This window comes from Pinus tabuliformis, chromosome 2_1 (assembly GCF_031772625.1).
Source record: "Pinus tabuliformis cultivar Carrire ecotype Pingquan chromosome 2_1, CPIR1, whole genome shotgun sequence".
Classification (NCBI taxonomy): domain Eukaryota; kingdom Viridiplantae; phylum Streptophyta; class Pinopsida; order Pinales; family Pinaceae; genus Pinus; species Pinus tabuliformis.
Window position 1 is genome coordinate 821,039,543 of NC_142299.1, and position 25,447 is coordinate 821,064,989.

The 25,447-nt window shown below is 38.8% G+C and overlaps 1 protein-coding gene across 1 annotated transcript in view; it reads left to right on the forward strand.

Annotated features, from left to right (window-relative positions):
• LOC149203170 (uncharacterized) overlaps nucleotides 1–25,447 on the forward strand; it is a 59,989-nt gene that overhangs the window by 32,270 nt on the left and 2,272 nt on the right. The window contains exons 5-6 of the mRNA XM_089401787.1: nucleotides 24,555–24,653; nucleotides 24,784–25,308. Of these exons, the coding sequence (XP_089257913.1) occupies nucleotides 24,555–24,653; nucleotides 24,784–25,308 (624 nt within the window). The remainder of the gene's footprint in view (nucleotides 1–24,554; nucleotides 24,654–24,783; nucleotides 25,309–25,447) is intronic.

The following is a 25,447-nucleotide window of genomic DNA, read 5'->3' on the forward strand; positions in this document are numbered from 1 at the left end:
CAACACTCCATAAACCACAACAGAATGGGGTTGCTGAAAGGAAGAACATAAGTATTGCAGGAGTTGCGCAGGTGATGTTACATGATCAGAGCCTACCATTGCACTTATGGGCTGAGCATGCAACACAACTATATATGTGCAGAACATAAGTCCTCATCGGATTCTCAGGATGAGTACACTAGAAGAAGCTTTTACAGGTAAGAACCCAGATGTGGCACACTTCAGGATCTTTGGTTCACCAGTTTACTGTCATGTTACCAAGGATGCAAGGAAAAAGATGGAACTGACAATTGAGTTGGGCATATTTGTGGGGTACATTAATACACCTCACAATTATCGGGTGTACCTGCTATCTCACAGGATGACAATGGTTTGTAGAGATGTGAAGTTTAATGAAGAGAAGGACATGAGACTTTCCCTTGAGAGAGAGCTTCAATTACAAGCAAATGAGGAGCTTTTAGCTCCAAAGGAAGAATTTCAAGATGATGTGGAGCAACCACATGCACACGAGCAGAGAGTGCAAGCAACCACTCATGCAGAGACTTCTAGAGATGGAAGGAAACACACCAGAGAAGTTGAAATATTGATGCATGATGCTAGAGAGAATGTGGTAGCACCCACATCACAGTGCAGGTAGAGAAGGTCACTAGATCGATACATTGGCTACATGGCTCTGATAAGAGAGACTGTAGATATTGAGCCATCCTCATTCAAGGAAGTAGTGAAACAACTAGTATGGGTTAATTCCATGGTAGAGGAGTATGACTCCATTATCATAATCAATGTTTGGGAAGTGGTCCCAAGACCAACAAACAAGTCAGTGGTGAGTTCTAGATGGATTTACAAGGTATAGAAAGCTGCAGATGGGAGCGTGGTGAAACATAAGGCCAAATTTGTGGCCAGAGAGTTCTCTCAGGTGGAGGGAATTTATTACGAGGAGACCTTTTCTCCAGTAGCAAGGTACTCTTCAACCAAATCTATTCTAGCACTTTTAGCGCAAATGGGATGGAAGATGCATCAGATAAATGTAAAGACAACATTCCTCAACGGAGTGATTGAGGAAGCGGTGTACATTAACCAGTCAGAAGGATTTGAAACCTTCAACAGAGAGTCACGTGTGCAAATTCAAGTGAGTGATGTATGGATTGAAACAAGCACCCTGTGCTTGGTACACTAGGATCAACAACGATTTCACCAGGTTGGGCTTCACCAAAAGTGAAGTAGACGAAAACATTTACCATATTGTGGTTGAAGGTAAATTGCTGATTATAGTATTATATGTCGATGATTTAATTCTAACAAGTGATGAGAAGTTGGTAAAATCTTGCAAAGAGGATTTTGTCAGAAAATTCAAGATGCAAGACTTAAGGCTCATGCATTATTTCCTTGGTATGGAAGTATGGCAAGGGGATGAAGATTTTTTTTTCTCCCAGGGAAAGTATGCCAACAAGATACTAAAGAAGTTCCACATAGAGAGCAACAAACCCATGGAGACTCCTCTAGCAGGGAATTGGAGGAAGGAAGATGCTACTTCAGGTGAAGTAGTGGAGGCTACTATTTACATGCAACTTATGGGTTCACTTATGTATTTGGTGAACACACGACCAAACATATGTTTTGTAGTTAACCAACTTAGTCAAGCAATAGTTAATCCAACCAAACCATATCAGAAGGAAACTAAACATGTGTTGAGATACCTTAGAGGCACCACTCATTTTGGTTTTTGGTACATACAGGCAGAGGGAGTGAAGCTTCAAGGCTTCACATATGCAGGCAAGGATCCCATCCGACAGGAAGTGCACATCAAGGGGAATCTTCAGTATTGGGTCAGCAACAGTTTCCTGGTACAACAGGAAGCAGAGATCAGTTGCACTCAGTTCGGCAGAAGCAGAGTATCTGGATGCTAGCCAAGCAACTTGTGAGGCTATCTAGAAGAGGAATATCCTTGTTGGGTTATTTGGTTAGCATATGGATCATACAATGATTTTTTGTGATAATAAGAGTTGTATCAAACTCCTTGAGAATCCAGTTTTTCATGATCGGTCCAAGCATATCGAAATCTGGTATCACCATCTACGAGATTGTGTGCAAAAGAGAATCATGTCGCTGGAGTACATTCCTACAAAGGAGCAGGATGCAGACATCTTGACTAAGGCACTGTCAAGAGGAAAATTTGAGTTCCATAGAGACAAGAATGGGATTTCTAATAATCCCTTTCTTGTTGAGAGGGAGTGTAGAGAATGAAACAAGAAAATCCTAATTTAATTTTGTCCTTGAATTAAATTACGAATAAAAATCGTAATTCCACATCACAAGACAACTTGTACGAGTTCAATAAGTTAAATTGACTTAGCTAGCTCAGTTAATTCAAGTTGAGGGTCTAACTTGAGTCATGTAGAGTGTATCCTACATTATAGGAGCCCTAGTTGAGTTTATTTTGAGTTGTAATTAATTAATTCAGTTTAACTGGGTTAAAGTGAGTTAAACTAGTACCCAATGATGGAGGAACTAGTAGGTTCAACTAGTTAAATGATGATTCACTAATAAATAACTCATGCATGTCAGATTTTAGAGTTACCCAGTTGAGATTGGAGTTCAGGTACAATGTACTATCAGTTGTATAATCATCTGAATTATACAGGTGGTGCATGCAATCAAAGGAAGGCCTATGAGGATTGCACAATTCATATTGAGGAATTTCTCTAATTAATAGGGGGCTAATTCCTAGGGAAATAACACAAGGAAATAGGGACTTGGGCAAGCCAAAATTTGGTTAAGTATTGGTCTGGGCTTGTCTAGGAAGTCATGAGATAGATAGAGATAGTGTAGAGGTTGCTCGGGTTTGAGCAAAGCATTGCAATCTTCTTATATTCTATGACTAATGCAACATATATATATATCGCATGGGATTTTAGCTGTGGCTTTCCCCAGGAAATCATTATGTAATGTGTTGATTGAATTCTTTCTGTTGTAGGCTTCATGATTTAATGATCGTTTAATTGTTTTCACTGATAAGTAGAGTAGATTCAAGTCTACTGTTTTAGTAAATTACAAACAGTTTGAATCTACAAGGAATTTCTACAAATATCCAAACTAAGGGATCAATTGCAAAGTGTTGGAGAACCTATATCTGACAGAGAGCTAGTGCTTGTTACTCTTCAAAGCCTTCCTCCTATTTGGGAAACCTTCACTACTACTACAAGAAACAATGGCAAGTCCCTAGCATTTGATTAGTTGGTTGGTAAATGCACTCAAGAAGAAACCAGGTTGATTTCTAGAGGGAGAATTCAAAAGCATGAAGAAGGAGAGCCCTCTACCTTTGTTGCTCAAGACAAGAAGAAAGGAAAAGGAAGATCATTTAATTCAAGAAAGCCAACATCAAGGGACTCTCAAAGAATATTTAAGAAAGAAAAAGTTGAATGTTTCAAGGGCCATAGGTATGGACACTTTGCCAAAGACTGTTCGGAAAATCAGAATGCTCCAAGATCCAACTACAACAATTATTAAGGTTTCAACAATAACAAGTTCAATGATAGAATAAGAAGAGATGATAGAAGAAGAAAATATGCTCCTGATGATCATGAAGAAGGCCATCATCCTCAAAATATATCAAGAAACTCCAGGTATGTAAATAATGTAGTTTCCACTCAATCTTAATATATCTGGTTTCTGCTCTTTCTAGTTCCTCTCCTTCATATTCGTGTGATGGTTGGTAGATAGTGGGGCCTATAGAAATTTCTCTACGCATCATGAAATCCTCTAAAAATTGGTTGAGAGGGAGACTAACTTAAAAAAAGTCTTCGAGATTATTCTACTTATCCTGTGAAGGGCTTTGACTCTGTTAAATTTCATTTGGATTATGGGGAAACCTTAATTCTTCATGATGTTATGCATGTTCTGGGGTTGAAGAAGGGCCTTGTATAAATATCTACCTTAGAATACAAAGGAATGAGAGTTTCCTTCATAAGAGGAAGGGTCCTCACTTGACCTATGGAGTCCAACATGAGGGATGCTTTCACATTGGGATCTAGAATTGAAGGATTCTAAAGAGTCAATGGAAGACCACTACGAGCAATTGTACATGATAGCAATCATCAAAGTGAGCTATGGAACCGAAGGTTTTCTCATTTACATTATGAAGCCCTACCCAAAGTAAGAAGGATGGTTTCTGGAATGCCTGAAGTTCTATCTAACCATGATGGAGTATGTCCAAGATGTGTTAGTGGAAACAAGTCAAGGGGACCATTCCTTTCTAGCAAAAGCAGGACCAGTGATATCCTACAACTCATTCATTCTTATCTTTGTGGACCTATGCTAGTAAAATATTTGGTTGGCTATCTATATTATATAATATTTGTGGATGATTTCTCCTAGAAGACTTGAATATTCTACTTGAATCAGAAGGATGAAGCATTTGAAATGTTATGGGACTTCAAGGCATTGATGGAGAATCAAACAGGGAAAATGATCAAGGTCTTCAGGTCTGATAATGGTGGAGAACATACCTCTAATGAGTTCATTGAGTTCTACAAGAACACTGGAATCAAGGATACCATCATACCTTATAATCCTGAGCAGAATGGTGTGGCTAAAAGAAAGAACATGACTATAATTGAAGCTTCCTGGGTAATGCTGCGTGATCAAAAGTTATCGAAGTTCCTTTGGAGAGAAGCCCCTAATACAATAGTTTATGTTCAAAACAAAACTCCTCATTAAGCCATGGGAGATAAGACTTCCAAAGAAGTTTTCAAAGGTGTGAAGCCCGATGTTGACCATCTGAGGATATTTGGCTACCCTATATACTTTCATGTGCCGAAGGACAAAAGGAACATGTTGGAAGCCATTAGAAAGAAAGGTACGCTTGTTGGGTATTGTGATAATTATAAAGCTTTTAGAATACATTTTTTTGGTCAAAGGAATGTCGAGTTTAGCAGGGATGTAACTTTCGGTGAAGATGCTACCCTCATAAAAGCAAGGAATATTCCTCCTCCTCCTATTGCAAAGAAGGATGATGTCATGGACCTACTAGAAAGTCCTTCTGTGCTTGAGCCGAAAAAATATGTTGTTGATCATCCCATGGAACCTATGGAACCCTTGGATCCTCCTCCATGTGATCCCCTTGCCAAGAAGAGACAAATTTGGCTTCATGATACTTTATAAGGCATTGAAAGACACGCTAATGCCAGAGGAACCTTTAGAGAAAGTAGGAAGCCATGACGATACTAGGGATATGTTGTAGTTATGAGCACCATCATTTAGGTTGAGCCTCCCACCTTTGAAGAAGAAATGAAAGAGAATTTTTGGAAGAATTTTATGGCTGAAGAGTATGAGTTTATTATGAAGAATGATGTGTGGGAAGTGGTGCCGAGACCTAAATGGAAGTATGCGGCTAGAGGTTTATCCCAGAAATAGGGAGAAGATTATGATGCCATTTTTGAACCTATTTCCCGCTATACCACTATTAGATCTATTGTTTCCCTTTTTACTAGTTAAGGATGGACTCTGGTGACCAGATGGATGTGAACACCACATTTCTTCATGGCTACTACAGGAAGAAGTGTACATTGAACAACCACTAGGATTTGAAGTACATGATAGGAAGACTCATGTTTGCAGGCTAGAGAAGGCACTCTATGGCTTGAATCAAGCCCCAAAGCCTAGTATAACCACATTCATAGCTACTTGGTGAAGCTTGGATTCACAAGAAGCAATGTCGATCTGAACCTCTACTTCAAAGTGGTCCAAGGTATGCCTTTGATTTTGGTTTTCTATGTTGATGATTTATTCTTGATAGATTGTGAGCCTTTGATTCTTGAATGTAAGAGGGAGTTGGCATCTAAATTCGAAATGAAAGACCTTGGATTGATGCACTAATTCCTAGGCTTAGAGGTGTGGAAAAAGCTTGATGAAATTTTCTTTTCTAAAGGAAAATATGTTGTGAAGTAGTTGGAAAGATTTGGAATAGTAGAATGCAAGTCCATGGCCACACCGATGAACTTCAAGAAGTTATGTGGAGATGTTGCAGGACCTAACTTGGAAAATCCCTCTTAGTATCGACAGTTGATTGGTGCATTGAGTTTCCTCGTGAACACTTGTCCAAACATATGTTTTGCAGTTAACATTTTGAGTCAATTTATGACTGAGGCTCTTCATGTACACTGGGTTGCTAACAAGCATATGTTGAGATATTTCCATGGGACGATTAATATTATTCTGAGATATACTATCAAAGATATGAGACTTCATGGGTACACTAATGTTAAATGGGTCAGGAATGTTATTGATAAGAAAAACACATTAGGGTGCTGCTTTAGTTTGGTTTTTTCCATGATATCTTTGATGAGCGAGAAACAAAAGTTCATTGCACTTAGCACAACCAAGGGAGAGTATATTGCTGCTAGCATCACTAGTTGGGAGGTAGTATGGTTGAGGAAGCTCTTTGGAGAGATGTTTGAGCAAGTTTTGGATACGATAGTGGCATACAATGACAAGAGTGGGATTCAATTGGCAGAAAATATTGTGTTCCACGATAAGTCCAAGCATATTGAGATCCAATATCACTTCATTTGAGACATGGTGTAAAGAGGAGCAATAAGACTCCATATTTCGAGTAACAAGCAGATAACAGCCATTCTAATGAAGGCTTTGTAGAAATGGAAGTTCTTGGTCTTTAGAGACCAGCTTGGACTGATGGATGTGACCCTCCAAGGTGAGGGTCCTGAATAATCAAGGACACTGAGCTATGTTATCCCCCCTGTCTGAGCTCCCATTGTGAGGAATTGAGCCATGAGAGCTCCTGGGGTTGAGGTATCAAAAAGATACCAAGATTTGTAATCCTTTCCACTTATGGAAAGTTGGGCTATCTAGCCTATTGTCATTGTAGGGTGTATGTGATCCTTGTCATTTATGACAAGTTGGGCTATCCTCCCCTACCATCTGTTTGAGACTTGACAAAGTATACCCCAATATGCATCCTACCCACAAGTTAGGCTTGTTGGGATTTCCATCCATCTGGCCAATGGATGAGGAGAGACTTGGGAGTTTGTGATCCTTACCTCTGGTAAGTTGGGTATCCTCCCCAAGTGAAAGGATGCAAGTGTTCTACCACTTGATTCTTGAGGGTCAAGGTGGGAAGATTAACATGCAATAATATTTTTTATCCTTGTCTCTCATGACAAGTTGGGTTATCCTTCCTATTGTTGTTGGATATAGGGGGGTAGCTTGAGCTCCCTTGTGATGATGATTCTTCTTCTTCTTTATATTATAGAATGTTTAATAGATGAACAAAGATGGGCTTTCTGAGATGAGATTCATGATGTAGTCATAAATTTCACCCTAGCTGAGAGGGAGTGATAATTTGGCAGCTAAGGGATAAATTCCCTCCATTGGACAATTTTCCTCATTAAGAAAGACTCCTCCTAGCCCTTGGAAGAATTTAATTTGGTCAAGGAAAATTATATTTTTGAAGGTGAAACCCACAAGTGCACAAAAATACAAGTCGGCATGGGCAAGCTAATTCGACCTCCTAAGAAGCATATAAATACATAATTTGTCACATCATTTTGGAGCATCACATCAACTCATATTTTCTTCTCTTAGAGGCTCGACTACTTCTAAAATTACAGGGCTATTCTTCAGACGTGTGAAGGAGAAAGAAGGATTTTTGAGGGATGAATTCTACTTCTGTTTTGGACTTTGACCAACAGTTATTTTTAGGAGTTTGGGTTTGATTTGATTTGTTTTGACTTGAGATTTTGGATCTATTTTAGAGGCTGAATTTAGTGGTGAGGTGTTGATTTTTGTAGCTTGAAACCCAAGCTTGGGGTTTTTCACCCATCAATGTTTGGCCCAAGACCGTGAAAAAACTTTGACATGTGATGAAGGGAGATGATAGAGGATGTCGAGACAAATATAACACATTATGAATCATCAAATTCTGAGTTGTCATAGTGGAGTTGTGAATTTTTAAAGTTTGTGTGTGGGATTACACATGAAGAATTCAAGTCAGCCTAGTGTTAAGAAGGCCTAATGATAGTTGTTTGAGCCCTAAAGGGTAGATGTTGTATCCACATGAGTTAGTATAAAAAGAGCTCATGTGTGGAGTAATTTGATCATCCAAGAGAGCAACAAAAAAGCAAGCAAAGAAGCACAGAAGGAGCTTGCATAAGACAGAGGGCACTTATGTTTTGGGCCGTAGGTAAAGGAGCAACCAAGCAAAGGAGGAGAAGCCTATGCATGGGGCTTCTCCATGACCGTTTTGGCGCCGAGATTACCTTGCAGAAGGGTTGAGGTGCTTGAGACATAGTCTGGGCTTGTTTGTTACAGGATTCCTTCATAAACTAGGTGTCGAAGTCTTGTTTGATTGCAGATAGGGACCGAAGTATGTGATGGTAAGTTTTGGTAGGCTGAAAGCTTGTTTTTTGGTCTAATCAAGCTACCTCATATCAAGACAACGGACCGAGTATCAAGGAAGGCTAGATGCCCTGTTAGGAAGGAACAACAAACTTATTTGAGGCTAGTTGGAGGGCTATTACAGTGGCAGAGGGTGCCCTTTACCACACTAAGACAGTTAGGAAGCAAGCCAAGACTAGCAAAAATAATTTCTAGGTTGTATTGTGTGTGGACAACCTCATAAAAGGGAGCCACATACCTATAGTTTGTTTGGGAGGAGGTTTTAGTTTTTTTAGTGGGATGGAAGGCCTAAACAAGGACCAGATTCCACCAAAAGGAGAAACGTATGATAGGAGGAGAAACCTAAGGAAGGCAGGTCGTAGCTGTAAGAGGATGTTGGAGCTGGAGGATAGGTCCTATAAGTGAATGTAGTGTGCCCTAACCAGATCACAGTCACAACAACAGTATAGTATGAATGTGGATTGGGAATTTATGGTATACTGGAGAACAGTGTGATAGTGCCCAAGTTGGAGCCCGGTGTGAACCATCTTCATGGACTTAGGTGGTTGCTAGAGTGGCAGTTGTTGAGCTCAAGGGTTGATGAGCCAAAGGAGAAGTTGAGTAGCCCTAAACTTATCTGTGGAGAAGGAATTCTACAACAGATGATGGGTAGTCCTCCGAGCCCATGTTCATTATGGGAGTTGGACATCCTGCAATGATAGGTGGCAGCCATCCACGCCCTATGTTGGTTTTCATTGGAGCAACCAAGAAAGACTATAGTGGTCTGAAGTCCATGAGTAACTGAGAAGCAGCAATGGGAAGTTGTGAGTTGTTCACAAATGAAGTTGTGAACAACTCAACAAGAGTCTCAATGCGTTATGCCCTTGATGGTCTAAGGCACAACTAGTGAGTAGATTGGATTGTCGAGGTTCAGTGGCCAGATGGACTTGGATTGTTGATAGAGGCAATGCATTGTCTCCTTCCTCTTGCCTCAGAACTGCACTCAATTTCAAAACTAATCTTGATGTTGAATGCACATGGGATATGTGTGGAATGACCTCCAATGTCACTCCTTTTTATAGCCTCCATGTGGGTGTGACATTAGCCCTTAAGGGCACTCTAACATGTTCGCTGACTTGTCCTAGTATGCCTCATAACCACGCATTAACTTCAAAATTCATAAATCAACAATGCTAACTCGAAATTGGACGATTCTTGATGCGTTGGATTAATCTTGACATCTATTCTCATCCTCATCCATCACATGTCGCAATCTTGTCACAGTTTTGGCCCAAGCATTGATGGGTACAAAACCCCAGGCTTAGGTGTCAAGCCCACTAGGCCACTTGTGGAGCTCCTTCCTCCAAACCCTCAATCCTCAAGGCTTAGAGTACCTTCCAAGCTACAAAAAATCAACAAAATAAATACATTTTTATCTTTGACATCATGAACCCAAGAAGGGATTCTCTACATGATAAATTTGATTTTGAATCAACAAAAATCCTAGAGCACTCAATGGACACTTTGACCTATTAAACATTGACCCAAGCATGAAACCCATGTTGTAATAAGTCAATATATTTAATAATAAAATTTTATTTTGACAAATATATTATACCATGACTCAAGTACAATTATGAAGACCGACACTAGTTACATTCTTCAACGACTACATCACTTCTTTATCATATTACTCAATCATCAAGTCAGGGCATCCAATTTTGTCATATTGTCAAATTTACTAAGCTTATCAAAACCAAGGTCAACAAGATAATGAGTATCAATATTATTGTTACACTTTTATCATCAAGGTTACCATGATTATTACAAGCAATATCAAGTCACAATATATAAAAAACAATGCATCTAAGAAATTCATCATGTCTAAAATGTAAGATACTTGCCAAATATCAAGTGCAACAATATATTACATGTACTAGAGATCAAACGTACCAATATGCATGCATGAGACATTTACGAAGGTGATGTTTTTGTCATACATTAGGGCTTAACTAGCCATCCAACATTGCAACTTAATCACAACACTAAAACAATATACTATACATACCTCGAAGTATTTAGATACACGTGCAACTTGTAGCTCTTACTTGCATATCGTAATTTTCAGATGCTACTTTGAAACATTTTCCTTCTTTTGTACTAGCTCTCTTTTCCTGCACCATAGATGATTCTCAAGAAGGATCTTCTTATCACATCTCATCTAGAGGTTAGAAGCATTAAACACTTAAATATTCATGCAGGAAGTATCAGTAATAATCAAAACAATACATAAATCTAAAAGGTATGTATCTTTCAACGAGAAGTGATCATTTCCCTCTTGAACCGACCTTCAAGAATTAGTATTGTCCATTATCCATGTAACAATGTTTCCTTCAATGGTTCCATCGACCTCATAAACAACCAGGCCTAATTGAGACTAACCTATCTAGGGTTATATTGAATCTATCACATGTAGTTAGTGTTGAAGAATCAAGGGCAGTTATGTATAGTAGGATTCTTCGAGACTTGATAACAATTTGTGAAGCACTTTTACAATTTATCTTTGTTAGCTTGATCATCTTCTTCTTATTATTAGTGTGTGTGTTTACTTCATAAAACTGCTACCAAAACACAAGAAACAAGAACACAAAATGTTGGCTCTTTGCCAGGGCAAAACCTCTCTCTCTTAGAGAGGAAAACCCTTTCGTAAATTTCTCTTATTGAAGCTTCTATTGCTCAATGCCAAACCCTAGACCCTTGACAAGAAGATCCTCCAAGCACAGTCAAGCCCTTTCAAGATTACTTCCTCTTGCAACACTTCATCCTCCCTCTTCTGACACTTCGTCTTCCTCCTTCCAACGCTTTGTTCTTCTTCTTCCAACAATTGTAGAAACCCTAGATTGTATTCCCTAGAGCAATCCTTGTCCTTTTCTTCCTTCGCTTGAGATGGAGCCTTTCTAACTTAAGAAGATGAACCTGTCACCTCCCAATTGGGCCTTCTTTTCTTCACGAAGATTGCAGACTTAGAGCAGCAGTGATACAACCCTAATTCTTCGAACGTGTGAGGGAATATCTTCACAAAAGCTATGTTAGACTCCTTCTACCTTCGCTTGTGTAGCCTTCTTCCTCGCTTGAATGAGAGGCCTTATAGGCACTCTTTTCTAGCCAAAACACTTCTCCTTTATGACTGTAATAGGAAAGCTTGATATGACAGCAAAATAGCCTTCTTGCCTTCACACGTGTGACTGCAATTAGCCCTAGAACAGTCCCCAAAAACTTGCTTTACATCCTTCCTTCTTTGTTGCACATGGAGACCTCTTTCCTTGACTTCTTCGTACCCTTTACGCGTCCTCTTTATCGCTGATTTAAGAGATGATATGATGATCTTTTGAGGAGGTCAAATGGATCCTTATATAGGTGTTTGTCTCCTCCTTTTAGGCCAACTTGAGGCCGACATGAAGACTTGAAGCCGACTTGCTCTATATGATTCAAATTGCTTCTTTTGATGGTACCAACGGTTGGAGGAGGCTTATGACTATGCTTGGAGGTCTTCTTATGACTCTAATACATATTATTACATAGTGTAACAAGCCCATAAGGGTCTTTAATAAATACATTAACTCCTTGACTTCCTCGAAGCACTTAAATATGTGCTTGACCTAATCAATGAGCAAGAAACTCATTGTTATAAATAACAAAAATAATATTTCTTTTTCTTTACAAGTACAAAGATCAAAATTACATTTATGAAGACTGAACCTTGTTACACTTTCTTCAACACTCCCTCTTAACTAGGGAGGTATTCATAGATCATCACAAGGTGTTTGGCTATTTTTTCAATCTTGAAGAATTCACATAAGAGAAACTGGATTGGCAATCCGTTTGTTATAGCATCATAGTACCCAACATTGTTCATAAAAAGGCCTTGCCTAACAACTCTATCTCTCATTAGATCAGAGCACAATGTTGGCCAAACCAATGACTTATAGACACCTTAGTCATTATCTCTCAAGGTACATACCCACCCGACTGTTCACTAAGTATGACCTTCTAAGATTATTTTTGTCTTGGGTTCCCAGCGCTCAAAGAATATGGTTCTCTTGCCTACTCTTGCCTTGGATGCCCTACACCTCCTCAAAGAGTATCGGATGTTGTGTCTATCTCTTCCTCTTAATTGAGGAAGACATGCCCAAGCTTTCTCTGACAAGGAGCTTATCCAAGCTCCTTTGTAATTGGGAACTTGTTATAACTCCCTCTTAGCTAGGGACTTATCCATTCATCAACAACTTCTTCTTCGTGGGTCCTTCACCTGCTTGATCTCCTTCTTTCCTTTGATGTCATGAAGTCTTTATTTCAACTTCTTCTTGGTAGGGCACAGGTCATCGATCATTTTCCTTCCTGGCTTGTCATGCTATTGCTCCTTCGTGGAAAGTGGCCTTCTTGATGTATGCCAGGTTCTTTCGTGATCTAACTACTCCTTTGTCAAAAAAATTTGTTTATGCTTCAAAATACTTATCACATAGATGCTTAATTGTAATTTCTTGTTCCCATTCTTCGATTTAGTAGCCCTTCATGACTTCATCCTGACATTGCTCCAATATTAAATAGTGCTTTTGTTGGATGGCTTCTTCATCATGACATCTTTTTAGAGTTGAATCAGTTATCTGCATCTTAATATCTCCAAGGCCTTCATAGGTGTCAAGGATCCTTTGATCTTTTTCTTCCTTTGTCAGAGTTGTCATGCCTTCTTTCAGGAGATGTCTTTAATGGATCTTGTTAAATAATGATTCTTCAAGACCATGGTGTTCTTCACATGCTTGATCTCTTTCTTCATTTGCTTCTTCTTGAATTGTTTAGATAACAACCTTATACTTCCTCATGAGAGCACTTTCTTCATTACCTGTGTCTTGGACTAGTCAGCATTTCTTCTTCACTTGCTTCTTAGTTAGCAATTTCATACTCCTTAAGAGAGTATTTCTTCTTCACTTGCTTCTTCAACTAGTCAACAACCTTATACTCCTTATTTGAGCATTTCCTCTTGTTGACCTTTATTAGATGTAGTACATGCTCTTGATTATGTCTTCAGTGAAAGATCCTTTTGTACTTGATCATGTTTTTAGAACTATTCCAATGACTCAATAACATATATGATGACATGACTTAAAATTTGATGCATACATACCTCATCTTGATTTTTCCTTGATCATCTTGGCTTCATTTGATGGTCCTTTTTTATTGGTGTAGCCTTTCTTGTTTCATCTTTTCTTGCCTGCATATAATCCTTCCTTGTATTCCATGAATGGAATTCCCATTGATACATCTGCTCTTATTTATGAACCTTCTTTTGAAGATTCTTGTCATAGGATTTTGAAGACCCTCATCCTGCAAATGTTTCTTCCTTTTGATGATGGAGGCCTTCTAGGATACAATCATGATCAAATATTATGTTATAATGGATGATGTCCTATAATAGGTATGCTCCTTCTACATGAATATTTTGAGCTATATGTACATCATGCTCCTATATTCTAGAAGTTATTTCTAACCACGCATTTTGTTTTATCTCTACATGCTTCTATACTACTCAAAACTTTGAAAGAAGACTTTAAGTAAAGAAGTAGACTTAGTCATAGTAGAGATCTGGAGGATCTTCCTTCTTTTGCTTCTTGTCTTCTTTCACCTCTTGAGTTACATGAGCTTCTTCCCTTTTTCTTTTGTTTTTGTTGTCCTTCTTAAGTTTAGGGAAATTCCTTTTGTAGTGCCATATTCTTGGCATCCAAAGCATTGGACTTTGCACATATCTCTATTGTTTGTTCTTCGTGGACCAAATTTTCCAAATTTTCCCTTTCTCTTGGCCATGGTTGCAAATGCTTGCTCATTTGATCCCACGTCATCTTTTTCTTTGAGTATAGTTTCCTCTATCTTACATAGAGACCATAATTCACCTAGTGGGGTTGCTTCCTTCTTGGCATGTATGCTTGATGTGAATTTGCCCCAATCCTCAAGTAGAGAATTGAGTACTACGGTTGTCATTTCTATGTCAGACATGACTTCTCCCTGCTCTTGAAGTTGATCCCTCATCTCAGAGATCTTCATGAAGTATGGAGCTATTCCTTCCTTTGATATCTTCATCTTGTACAAATCATTTTGTAGAGATATCACTTCTCCAGCTATGCTTACCAAGAATAGCTCTATTAGCTTGTCATAGATTTCTTTTGATGTTTCAAATATGGAGCCATAAGGAATGAGCGAGTATTTGATGGATTCCATTAGAATCCTTTGAGCCCTTGTCTCATCCTTATTGTACTTGGCTAAGGCTTGAGTTTGTTCCTTAGCAGGGATTGTGATATTCCTTTTGATATGATCTAGAAGTTCATTCTCTTTGACAAATAAATCAATCCTCTTCTTCCATGCAAGGAATTTAGTGGTCCCAACCAATTTGTGGCTTTCCTTGCAAAAAGACATTGGGGTGTATTCAGAAGGGGACATATACTTACTTGATAGAGTTTGAGATGTAGTGGACTTGCTTTCTTCTTAAAGACTTGATGGCTTGCCTTCTTTAGATCTTGATGTTCTTCAAGATGCTTCAAATGGACTTTTTTTATGATGAGATTTGCTTGATGACTTGACTTGAAGATGGTGTAGCTTGATGTGGGTCCTTCTTTGATTTGCTCTTCTTGTAGGTCCCTTTATACAAAAAGGCTTCTCCTCTTGCTTTGTAGTCTTCTTGTAGTCCTTTCTTGTTCTTGATGTGATTGAGACTTCTTGGCTTAATGCTTCAACCTTGTGGATGTCCTTGAGATGCTCTTCCTTGATGAGTCATCTTATGAGTGTTCTTGAGATGCCTTTTCCTTGATGTGTCACTTTACCTCTGATACCATGTTGAAGAATCAAGGGCAGTTATGTATAGTAGGATTCTTCTAGACTTGATAACAATTTGTGAAGCACTTTGACAATTTATCTTTATTAGTTTGATCTTCTTCTTCTCATTATTAGTTGTGTGTGTTTACTTCATCAAACTGCTACCAAAACACAAGAAACAAGAACACAAGATGTTGGCTCTCTGCAAGGGAAAAACCTCTCTCTTAGAGAGGAAAACCCTTTCATAAATTTCTCTTATTAAAGCTTCTATTGATCAATGCCAAACACTAAACCCTTGGCAAGAAGATCCTCCAAGCACAAGTCAAGCCCTTTTAAGATTACTTCCTCTTGCAACACTTTGTCCTCCCTCTTCCGACACTTTGTATTCCTCCTTCCAACACTTTGTTCTTATTCTTCCAACAACTATAGAAACCCTAGATTGTATGCCCTAGAGTGATCCTTGTCCTTTTCTTTGTTCGCTTGAGATGGAGCCTTTCTAACTTAAGAAGATGATCTTGTCACCTCCCAACTAGGCCTTCTTTTCTTCATGAAGATTGCAGGTTTAGAGCAGCAGTAATACAACCCTAATTCTTCACAAGTGTGTGGGAATATATTTACAAAAACTATGTTAAGCTCCTCCTTCTTCATTCGCTTGTGTAGCCTTCTTCCTTGCTTGAATGAGTGGCCTTATAGGCACTCTTTTCTAGCCCAAACACTTATCCTTTATGAATGCAATAGGAGAGCTTGATATGATAACAAAACAGCCTTCTTGCCTTTGCACATGTGACTGCAATTAGCCCTAGAACATTCCCCAAAAACTCGCTTTTCTTTCTTCCTTCCTCGCTACACTTGGAGACCTATTTCCTTGACTTCTTCGTATAATTTACTCATCCTCTTTCTCGTTGATTCAGAGATGATATGATGATCTTTTGAGGAGGTCGAATGGCTCCTCATATAGGAGTTTGTCTCCTTCTTTTAGGCCGACATGAAGACTTGAAGCCGACTTGCTCTATATGATTCATATTGCTTCTTTTGATGGTGCCAACGCTTGGAGGAGGCTTATGACTATGCTTGGAGGTCTTCTTATGACTCTAACACATATTATTACATAGTGTAACAAGCCCATAAGGGTATAATAAATACATTGACTCTTTGACTTCTGAGAAGCACTTAAATATGTGCTTGAGCTAATCAATGAGCAAGAAACTCATTGTTATAAATAACAAAAATAATATTTTTTTTTCTTTACAAGTACAAAGATCAAAATTACATTTATGAAGATTGAACCTAGTTACACTTTCTTCAACAATTAGAACAAAAACTCAATCCTTTTTCATCCTCTAGGGTTTCTTCCAAACCCTAACCTCGAGATAATTATTAAACCCTAATAAACAAATTGCCTAGGGTTTCCTTCAAACCCTAGCATTCTTTTAGGTCTCCTCCATCTTCTCTTACTTCCATTAATGGTATCTTCACAGGGGGTATATTCAATGACTTTTCTTCAACCTAGCTCTAATACCATGTTAATTTTTCTTAGCGCTATATTGTTCTTTGCTTTAGATAATTACAATTCATTATCTACACATTGAATCCATTCCACATCATAACATTATTCAAAAACATATGCAATTATATAGAAAGAACAATATCATCACCAATGCAACAGAACATAAAGGAACAATGGAAGAAAAACATTCACAAATAGAGACACCAGGATTGGTCAGATACCAAGGAAAAACCCCACAAGGGGGAAAACCCTTTCAAATTATTCTTCTTTTTAGATTGTCATTGAATGTTTCAGCAAAGAGAGAGTACAATAATTCAATTCTTTATCCACGAGACTTCTAGCAAAAAATCATCCAAACAACATCTCAAAGATGAACACAACAATATTACTAATCAAAATCATTGTTCAACAACCTGAGGTCAACTGTCGTCAACTATCATCAACTGTCGAAATTTGTGGTCAATTGTCAAAACCAACCTCTAGTCTCCAATTGCATGGAGAGAGTGTATGTGTGTGCAATTGAAACCCTCCAACTGCAGGCATATGCTTGTGTGTGTGTAGTTGCAACCAAAAATTTGATGTGGCAACCCTGTGGTTGAGAACCAAAAACCCTAATTAATTTCAGACCTGTGTGAACTAACTTCCACAAACAAACCCTGAACCTATGTGAGCCAAAACAAAGAAGAATGATTGATAATCTCCAAATGAGGGTCACTTGACTTGTATTTATAGTCTTTCAAGGGTGTCTAAATTCCTTTTCGATTGACCTATCCTTTTTGTGCACATGAGGGTTTCCATATTAAAATATATTTTTCCTTAACCAAATTAAATTCTTCCAAGGGCTACTAGGGGTCTTCCTTGATGAGGAAGATTCTACAAAGGAGAGAATTTGTCCCTCAGTTGCCAAAATTAACAATATGCATTTGTATATCCTTGAAGTTGTGCATCCCTATTTACAACATACTTCAAGCCATAATTCAATGTGCGACGCAAATATCTCAATATTTGCTTTGCTACAATCCAATGTTCATGTCTTGGTTCTATTTGAAACTAGCTTAAAGTGTTCACATCAAAGCAAATGTTTTTCCTGGTCTTAACCAAATACATCAGCATACATATCAGTCACTTGTAAATAAATGGATCTACCAAACTAGAGTCGGAGCCTCTTAACTTCTTCAGGTTAGTCACCATGGGAGTCGCCATGGATTTGCAATCCATCATTCTGAAATTTTGAAGGATCTTTATCACATACTTTCCTTGACCAAAGAAGACTTCACTAGGTTTTTGCCATACTTCTAATCCCAAGTAATAGTGCATCAACCCAAGATCCTTCATATCAAACTCGGAAGCCAACTACTTCTTGCACTGAATAATAAGAGGCTTGGCACCTATCAGAAACAAGTTATCAACATACAATAGTAGGATCACAGGTGCATTCCTTACAAACTTAAATTAAAGATTTGGATCTACTTCATTTTTGGTAAATCCAAATCCTATCAAATAACTATCAATACCAGCATATCAAGCTCTTAGAGCTTGTTTGAGTCCATACAAGGCCTTCTTCAACCTGCAAACATGAGACTCCTTTTCATATACCTCAAATCCTTGAGGTTGCTCTATGTACACCACTTCCTCAATTACTCCATTGAGTAAAGTAATCTTTACATCCATCTGGTGTAGTTCCCATCCAGAAGCAACAAGTGAAATGATGGATCTAATGGAGGTGTATCTGGCACCTGCAACAAAAATATCATCATAGTCTTCTCCCACTTTCCACGAGAACCCTCTAGGCATAAACATGCCTTGTATTCGTCAGTGCTCCCATCTCCAACATGCTTAATCTTATAGATCCACTTGGAAGTCACTACTGACTCCCCCTCAAGCCATGGCACTATTTCCCAAACATCATTCTTCATTATAGATTGGTATTCTTCATTCATTGCTTCCTTCCATACTGTTGGTTGGTTGCTTCATCATAAGTCAAAGGTTCTTCATCAATCAGTTTTGTCATGAGAGCTACATAGTTGGAGAACCTTTTCGGTTTCTTCCCCTCTCTAGATGTGCCATCAAGAGCTACACATCCTTCCGCCTCTTCCAACGTTGCTAGTCTCTTATTTGATCTCTGGAACTATAACTAGTTTTGTTGGACCTTGAGGCACTTATGGCCTTCTAGTACATTCTATAGAACTAGAGTGCTCTTCTCTTGAGGCTTCCTGCTTAACTTCTTCCAAGGAAACTATTAAGACTTCCTTAGACCTCCAATATGCCACTTTCGCATTAAATGTGACATTTTGACTGACCTCAACTTGACATTGCTCTAGAATGTATATTCTATAGGCTTTTGAAGATTCACTATATCTAACAAATATGTCTTTCTTTCCTGAAGGCTCAAGCTTGTTCCTCTTATCTTTGGGAACATGAATATATACATGACAACCAAAGATTCTCATATGACAAACCTCTGGCTTCCTTTCAGAGAAGGCTTCTTTAGGAGTCATGCCTTCTAAAACTCTATGAGGACTTTGATTTTGAATGTACACGGTGTTGAATTTCCATGATCTTGGGTCTAGGTTAGAATCTTAAAATCTTTGACGCTACCAAACCAAGAATCTCAACAATAACTACTTTGCACAGCGGAAAATATAAAGCAATAAATCACCTGTACACAAGTATACACAATTTTTAACAAAATTGTACAATAATGTACAACCCAATCTTCGTTTTATTAAAACAAATTTGAATAATACAACAGTCTATGGTATACAAGATACAATGACAAACTTCGTTGCAGCTTCTATGTCATATCTTGTCTTGTCAGTTCTTCGCTTCCGTACTGCTCACTAGCTACCCCTTAGTCCTTAAAAGGACAACACAACGAGACTCCAAGAGGGCTTCCACCTAACACTACTATAAGTCACTTTTGTTGCATGTACGCGAGCTCATCCAATCTTCTCTCTGGGTAGGTCTAATCCCGAGCTCCAATCTGCTAGGCTAGCAGTCACCTTTGTGCACCAAGGTGCTACACTTCATCACCAAACTTCACCCAACCTTCAACTCCTCTTCGCCACTTCAAGATAGCTTGTCTAGGGCTACTTTGGGTAGCCAACACACTGCCCTCCACCAAATCAATGGCACCCAATACAACACTTCAAGATCTGCACTGCTGAAGGCTCACGATCACCCAATCACGCCTCCAAATTGGCTCCCACAAGTTGCCCAACACTCTAATCCAAATTTGACCCAAAACCACGGATCCAACACCTCAAAAACACATCTTAGCTCATTGTTTGAGGTCCTATCTGACTGCTGCAATTATTAGTTTGGTTAGGACACAATACAAAGTCCTAACAACCCTAACAAAATTGTCCTCCTTTTGCTGCGGATTCCCTTCTCCAACAAGCTTTAAGCCCCACGTTGACTATTCACTGCTACAAAATCCTTGAATAGGCCTTACAACCCTCCTGCCTTGCCCAGAACAGGCCTACGGTGGCTCTAGGGCATATGGCTTACCCTAAACAGGGATTTCCACCCTCAAACAACCCTAAAACCACTCCTTGTTGCGGCCTTCTAGCACAACTCTATGACTCCCTCTCCAATTCTCGGTCACCTTGAGACAACCTTCAAACAGTTCTCTAAACCCACGCTGGTGTGCCCTCAAAGTTGCGGCCCATAACAGAGTTATTTCCTTCTCCAATGAGCTTATTTATGATGGAAGTGTTGCACAATGGATTGGATGAGGAATAGTCCTCCCACTCACCTTCTATTTATACATAAATGAAGGGCTTCTAAAACATCACATTTAGGGGTTGCCAACTGTCATGAGCCTAAAAACATCTCAAGCCGACCTTGACACTTATGATGTCAACCCCAAAAATAACTTCAAAAATTCATATCTCCACTTCTACAACTCGGAATTCAATGATTCTCAAAGCATTGGATTCTCCTTTCCGCCCTCTATCATCTCATGCCATCGCATGTAGAAATGTGCTCATGGAAATGCCCAGAACATGATTTGGTGCAAAACCCCATACTGGGGTTCCAAGCCCACAAGTGACTCTTGTGGCACTTTATCCTCCAATCCACGAACCCTAGGGCTTGGAGTATCTCTCAACCTACTCAAAAATCAACACCCCTCTTAGAGAGGGAGGTACTTCCAAGACTAGGAAGTAACTCATCATCATCATCATCACTACTTGCACACTTGCCCAACTCTTGGCACTCACTATTGCAAAAATCCATGTTCTATGAACTACGCCTCTCGGAAGTGTCACTGACACTGCTGGAAGCACCCTGCTTCTTCTTCTTTTCCTATAACTTCTTCCACTCTCTCCATGATTCCTTCTTGGTAGTTGTAGGAGCACCCTTTCTCCCCACTAACCACGCGCTCTTCTTGGATTGCAAAGTCTCCCTCTGAACCTGCAAGCTCCTTCTTGAACTCGACTCGCTTTCCTTTCTTCTTCTCCTCATCTCCCTTCTTCTTCATCAGACATCTCGACAAAAAATGACCCATCTCGCCACAGTTGAAAGACTTGATCTTACTCAAGTCCTCCTTCTACTTACCCTTCATTCGTGTTGCAAGTGCCACGTCATCATCAAAAGTCTTCTTTGGATGAAGATTCTCGTCTCGTAACTCTTCCTGAATGAAGTTGTCCCACAACCTGTTCCAGTCTGGCAATTTCTCTTTGGCAACAATTCCTTTGATGAAGGGCTTCCATTCCTCGGTGAACCCTTTCAAGGCAATCCTCACCATATCTCCATCAGAAATAGTCACACTGACAGCAGCAAGCTCATCTTTGACCTAAGACAATCTCGTCAGATACGAAGTCATGCCTTCACCCTTTATCGTCTTGGTGGACTTCAACTTATCCTCCAATACCAGTACCCAATTCTCATTCTTATTTTGGAAAAAAATTTGAAGATCCGTCCACATCTCATGTGCGCTGTTCTTCCCTGACAAATGAGGTATTAAGGCATCCTTCACACCATCTAGGATGATCAATCTCTCCCTCGTATCCAAATCCTCGTACACTTCCAGCTCCTTTGGGTTAGTTGACTTCTTGATGGCTTTCTCGTCAAACTCCCAGATCCTATTGACTTGCAAGACCAACTTAATCATTTCCTTCCATGGAGTACAGCTGGACAACCCCTCCAACATGTCCTCATATCGGATACCAGCCTGCAACTTAGACATTATCACCTACAATGTGACCAACTCCCTCTTAAGTTGTACTTTGTTGTGCACAACTTAGATTCACTGTCTTCCAAAGTAGTTCAGACACACTCTAATACCATGTTGAATTTCCACAACCTTGGGTGTAGATTTGAATCTTAAAATCTCTGATGCTACCAAACCAAGAATCTCAACAAGAACTACTTTGCATAGCGGAAAATATAAAGCAGTAAATCATTTGCACACAAGTATACACAACTTTTAAGAAAATTGTACAACAATTTACAACCCAATCTTCATTATATTAAACCAAATATGAATAATACAACAGTTTATGGTATACAAAATACAATGACAAACTTCATTGCAGCTTCTATGTCGTATCTTGTCATGTCAGTCCTTCGCTTTCGTACTATTCACTAGTTGCCCCTTAGTCCTTCAAAGGACAAGACATCGAGACTCCAAGAGGGATGCCACCTAACATTGCTGCATGTACACAGGGTCATCCAATCTTCTCTCTGGGTAGGCCTAATCCCGAGCTCCAATCTACCAAGCTAGCAGTCACCTTTGTCCACCAAGATGCTGCACTTCGGTACCAAACCTCACCCAACCTTCAGCTCCTCTTCGCCACTTCAAGGTGGCTTGTCTAGTGCTACTTTGGGTAGCTAACCCACTGCCCTCCACTAGATCAATGGCACCCAATACTACACTACAAGATCTACACTGATTAAGGCTCACGATCACCCAATCACGCCTCTAAATTGGCTCCCACAAGCTGCCCAACATTTTGATCCAAATCTGACCCAAAAACACGGATCCAACACCTTAAAAACACATTTAAGCTCACTTTTTGAGGTCCTCTTTGATTGCTGCAATTCTGGGTCTGGCTAGGACACAATACACAGTCCTAACAACCCTCACAAAACTACTGCAACAGTCCTCCTTTTGTTGTGGATTCCCTTCTCCAACAAGCTTTAAGCCCCATGTTGCTTGTTGTACTTAGTATTGCCACTGTGTGTGTGTGGATATATATATATATATATATATATATATATATATATATATATATATCAGGACATATATGCACGGTTTATCAATTTATATATATATATATATATATTACAGTGAGTGACCTTCCAAGAGATATCAATGTCTTACAGACTTTGAAGTTTCCAGAGCTCCCTACAGACTTTCGAGAGGTATATAATTGATCTTCTTACTGACTACCAAGAGAAGTATCACCGAGCTTCTTCTTCCAGATTTGCGAGGACTGTATCATCAATATTTTCTTACAGGCTTGCGAGGACTGTAACACCGAGTTTCTATTACACACTTACAAAGTATAGAGTATTGTCTATGTATTGCGAGAATTCTGAGACCATGATGCTTCCGAGTCTTCACTGTGTAATTGTTCCTTGCTTGATGACTGTGATGCTATGTTACCGGATCCGTCAAGCTTAATGGTGGGATCCACGGATCCCTGATCGGAGACGGATTCGGATCCGGATCCGCAGAGATACGCCCAGCTTCTCTCTGAGGCTAAAAAAATCGTAAACTTCAACGCATAAATCTGTAATAAACTAGCAAACGCCAGCACAAAATTCCAAAATGGGAAATTCAACTGTTCAGTCGCAAGTGAATGAAAGAATCAGCGTCCGGCGTCACTGAATTAATTAATTGACGTCGGCCAAAATAATCTATGGAGTTGGCCCGGACAGTTTATTATTTTTATTTTAGTTGACGACATTATAAGCGTTAATACAAGACAGTGAATGAAAGAATCAGCCTCCCCGAAAACAATGAATCAGCGTATTATAATCTATAGCCATTTTTATTCAGATATTTTGAAGTTTAAAAAGTAAGCTTTTATTTAGGTATTTTAAAGTTTAGAAAGTGAGTTTTATTTATATATTTAGATATTTTACATTTAAAAAGTAAGTTTCAGCGTCCCGGAAAACAATGAATCAGCCTATTATAATCTATACCCATTTTTATTCAGATATTTTGAAGTTTAAAAAGTAAGCTTTTATTTAGATATTTTAAAGTTTAGAAAGTGAGTTTTATTTATATATTTAGATAATTTAACTTTAAAAAGTAAGTTTTTAATTAGATATTTTAAAGTTTAAAAAGTAAGCTTTTATTTATATATTTATTTTTCCTTTTAAAAGTAAGTTTTATTTTAATTAATTTTAAAGTTTTTTTTTTTTACTTTTTATTTTAATTAATTTTAAAGTTTTTTTTTCAAGTTTAAAAGGTAAGTTTTCTAAAATAACTTTAATAATTTGTATTACAACTAATAATTAATGCTTAAATACATTATTCAGATATATTGAAGTTATATATTTAAAAACTCATATATTTTTTCTTTTTATATAAATTTACTTAATATTTATAAATGATATATTAAGTCATGAATTATTTATATAATAATTATTATAATAATTATTTATTGCATGTAAAAATTATATATTAAAAAATTAGCATATATTTTTCTTTTATATTTAGGCCGATAGGCCTTCCTTTTGAAAGAGACTTTCGTCGTCCTTTTGTCTCTACAGTTGACACGTGTCGTCCACACTCAAAGGCAAACCGTTTTTTTATTAAGCCTCTTTTTAATATTTTCAGCGGGCATTTAGTGTCTCCTTGGTCTCAGCCGAGAATCTTTGCAGCTGGCGCGAGTGCTATTCCCTGTGTCTCGCAAAACCTCAACTCTTTGCAGCTGGCGTGAGTTCTATTGCCTGTGTCTCGCAAAACATGAAAAGAAAACTGTTATGCCAACGCCTTTCTCCATTCTCCATAATGATGGCGGTCGCGAATCTTCACCCACTACATGAAGCCGGCATAAATATCTTCCTCTGGCAGGGGCTGTATTTCTACTTTAAACCTCCTCTTGCAGTCTGACATTAGCGGCCTCCCTGCAGTGGACATCAAACAGGAAGACACTGCGACGCTTCTCTACTCGTCGGGTACAACGGGCAAAAGCAAGGGAGTCATCTCCACCCATAGAAATCTCATTGCCATGATATCTGGAGCTCTGAGCAGACGGGACGAGATGGAGGGAGGGGAGAAGATATGTTTATTCATCATCCCGCTGTTTCATGTTTTCGGATTTTTCTGTACACTTTCCTGTATTGCAGCTGGGAGTACCATTGTGGTCCTGCCCAAATTCGATTTGGCTGAAATGCTTTCGGCCATACAGAAGTACAGAGTGAAGTCCCTGCCTGCTGCTCCGCCTATTTTGGTCGCTTTAAATAAGTCTTCTATTGTTGCCAATTACGATTTGGCTTCGCTTCACACGATCGGCTGCGGTGGAGCACCAATTGGCAAAGACATCATCGACAACTTCGCTGCTCGATTTCCAACTGTTCAAATTAAACAGGTCGTATTCAGCCCTAATTCGCAAATTTCCTCTTATCAATTTGATTTTAAGTTGCTTTTGAGCAGGGCTGAAATTGTAACTCCCTGTTTATCACATAAGACTTTCAGTCGTCCATTTCAACATCTGCCCTGTTTATAGA